The sequence below is a fragment of the Lygodium microphyllum genome, chromosome 14, assembly GCF_053477565.2.
Source record: "Lygodium microphyllum isolate KBCC chromosome 14, Lygodium_microphyllum_v1.1.10, whole genome shotgun sequence".
NCBI lineage: Eukaryota > Viridiplantae > Streptophyta > Polypodiopsida > Schizaeales > Lygodiaceae > Lygodium > Lygodium microphyllum.
The window spans coordinates 111,610,751-111,612,585 of record NC_141148.1 but is presented as its reverse complement, the minus strand read 5'-3'; the positions used below and the strand labels follow the sequence as shown (position 1 = coordinate 111,612,585).

At 41.4% G+C, this 1,835-nt stretch overlaps 1 protein-coding gene across 1 annotated transcript; it reads left to right on the top strand.

Annotated features, from left to right (window-relative positions):
- The first annotated feature begins 935 nt into the window (after positions 1 to 935).
- On the top strand, positions 936 to 1,596 carry LOC148025996 (uncharacterized). The gene is made up of 4 exons (XM_087692041.1): positions 936 to 1,147; positions 1,234 to 1,398; positions 1,478 to 1,545; positions 1,580 to 1,596. Exons 1-4 carry the CDS (start codon positions 936 to 938, stop codon positions 1,594 to 1,596), a joined length of 462 nt encoding a protein of 153 aa, XP_087548167.1.
- The last annotated feature ends 239 nt before the right edge of the window (positions 1,597 to 1,835 follow it).

The following is a 1,835-nucleotide window of genomic DNA, read 5'->3' as shown; positions in this document are numbered from 1 at the left end:
AGGGCGCTAAAGCAGTCTGTGCGTTCGCTTCTCATCGCGCCGTATCGTCTTGTCATCTCCGACTCCTATTCGCGCCGTATCATCTTCTCATCTTGTCCTAGTTGTTTTTTTTCATTTTCTGGATGGCAAGGACAAAGCAAACTGCAAGAAGAGTGTATTTAGATGGGAAGGACAGTGGGGGTAGAAGAAAGTTAAAATTTGATGAATCTAAGGGGGTAGAAGAAGCTGGTCCATCACAGGCTCCAGAGCATTCAAGAACAGAAATCCCTCCTACACCAGGTGTTGTCCTTACATCTTCCATAAATGTTACTTCACCTGAAGTTGAGGAAGCAAAGGATGAGGCTTACCCTGTGAAAGATTCATTCCCTTCAATGGTACCTGAGCCCACATCTGCTGAAGCCACTGAACACCCCAAGTCAGAAAAGAGAAAGAGGAAGTCCAGGTTCTTCTATATGCAAAGATGTTTCAGTGAAATCAGGAAAGCCCAAAGAGCTACCCAGCATGTCATTCCAAAAGCTGCTTTTATAAGGGTGGTTAAAGAGATCTCTGATAGATTGTCTCAAGTGGCAACTGTCTCTGGTCTAAATAAGAGGTGGCAACTCTCAGCCATTCTTGCCCTGCAAGAGGCTGCATAAGATTTTGTTATTGATTTCATGAACGACGCTTACATTGCTGCCGCCCATGCTCATAGGATCACCCTTATGAATAAAGATTTCAGCATCATTAGCAGAGTGAGGTATAGGTTTGACAAAGTCCTGAGGCCCTTGCCTTTCAATGATCAAAAAGCCTTTGAAATCCTCAACATTCCCCCAAAATTGTCTAGGAAAGAGAAAAAGCTTAAAGTTGAAGATGTTAGTGACCTTTACCCTACAAGGGGTCCCACCCAGCAGGGTGCCACCCAGTAGGAGGCTTTCTTGAGTGAAGAAAATCAAGAGATGTTTGAAACTGAAGAGGATGTTTACAAGAGGAAAGCCGCATCACTTGCTCCCGTCAACAGCGAGAGGATGGGCAAAGTGTATGGGCAAATTCTTGTGAATGTTGCTGGGGAATCTGAGGAGGAATATCTTAGTATATCTCCCGAGGACAAGCCCATGTTGGAAAAAAGGGATGTCCAACTATCTGACTCCGTGGTATTTTGTTGCATAAGGTAAGGTTTTTTGTTGCATAAGTTAAGTCTTTTCAATTATATTTTGGATGAAATTGGTATTGAATAGCTTTTGCTATTATCTGCAGGGCATTGGTGTCCTCTCTCACTCTCGATATCCGAAGAACCATATACATTGTGGATCCACTTCTCTCTGTGGGACTTTTTGCAAAATCTGGTTCTAATATTTTACCATTTTTTCGTAGCTTCGATAGTGTGAGAAATTACCACATCTTTTTCCCTTATGTAGAAAGGTATTTTTCTTTTTCTGTAGAGGAGAATTTATGTTCATTTGCTTTCACCCTTCTACTCACCTCTTTTATGAATTTGCAGAGGGCATTGGAGTCTCATCTACATTAATTGTCTTTCAAGGGAAATTATCTTTATGAATTCTCTCAGCGGTGTTCACGGTCAAGCACGGATGTATGTTGGAAGAAAATTACTTTCTTTGATTTCTTTTATAAATAATATTTTGAACTTACAAAGCTTCCTTTTGCAGTGCTGCTAGACTCGTTTCTACCTTTTTGGATACAACATACGAGGATCTTGCTGATCCTCAAAGGCCGTATACTTTTCTTCTACAAGAAGTCCCATTGCAAAGCGATGCGCATTCTTGTGGATGGAGAGTTATCTCAAACATTTGCAGAACAGTGGATTCAAAGCTGTTACAAATAGAGGGAGTGAATGTAAG

Excerpts from the sequence above, each read along its gene's own strand:
- LOC148025996 (XM_087692041.1), top strand. The coding sequence starts at position 936 with ATGTTTGAAACTGAAGAGGATGTTTACAAGAGGAAAGCCGCATCACTT. Across the intron at positions 1,148-1,233 it reads GTGGTATTTTGTTGCATAAG|GGCATTGGTGTCCTCTCTCA; the intron begins GTAAGGTTTTTT and ends TATTATCTGCAG. Across the intron at positions 1,399-1,477 it reads TTTTTCCCTTATGTAGAAAG|AGGGCATTGGAGTCTCATCT; the intron begins GTATTTTTCTTT and ends ATGAATTTGCAG.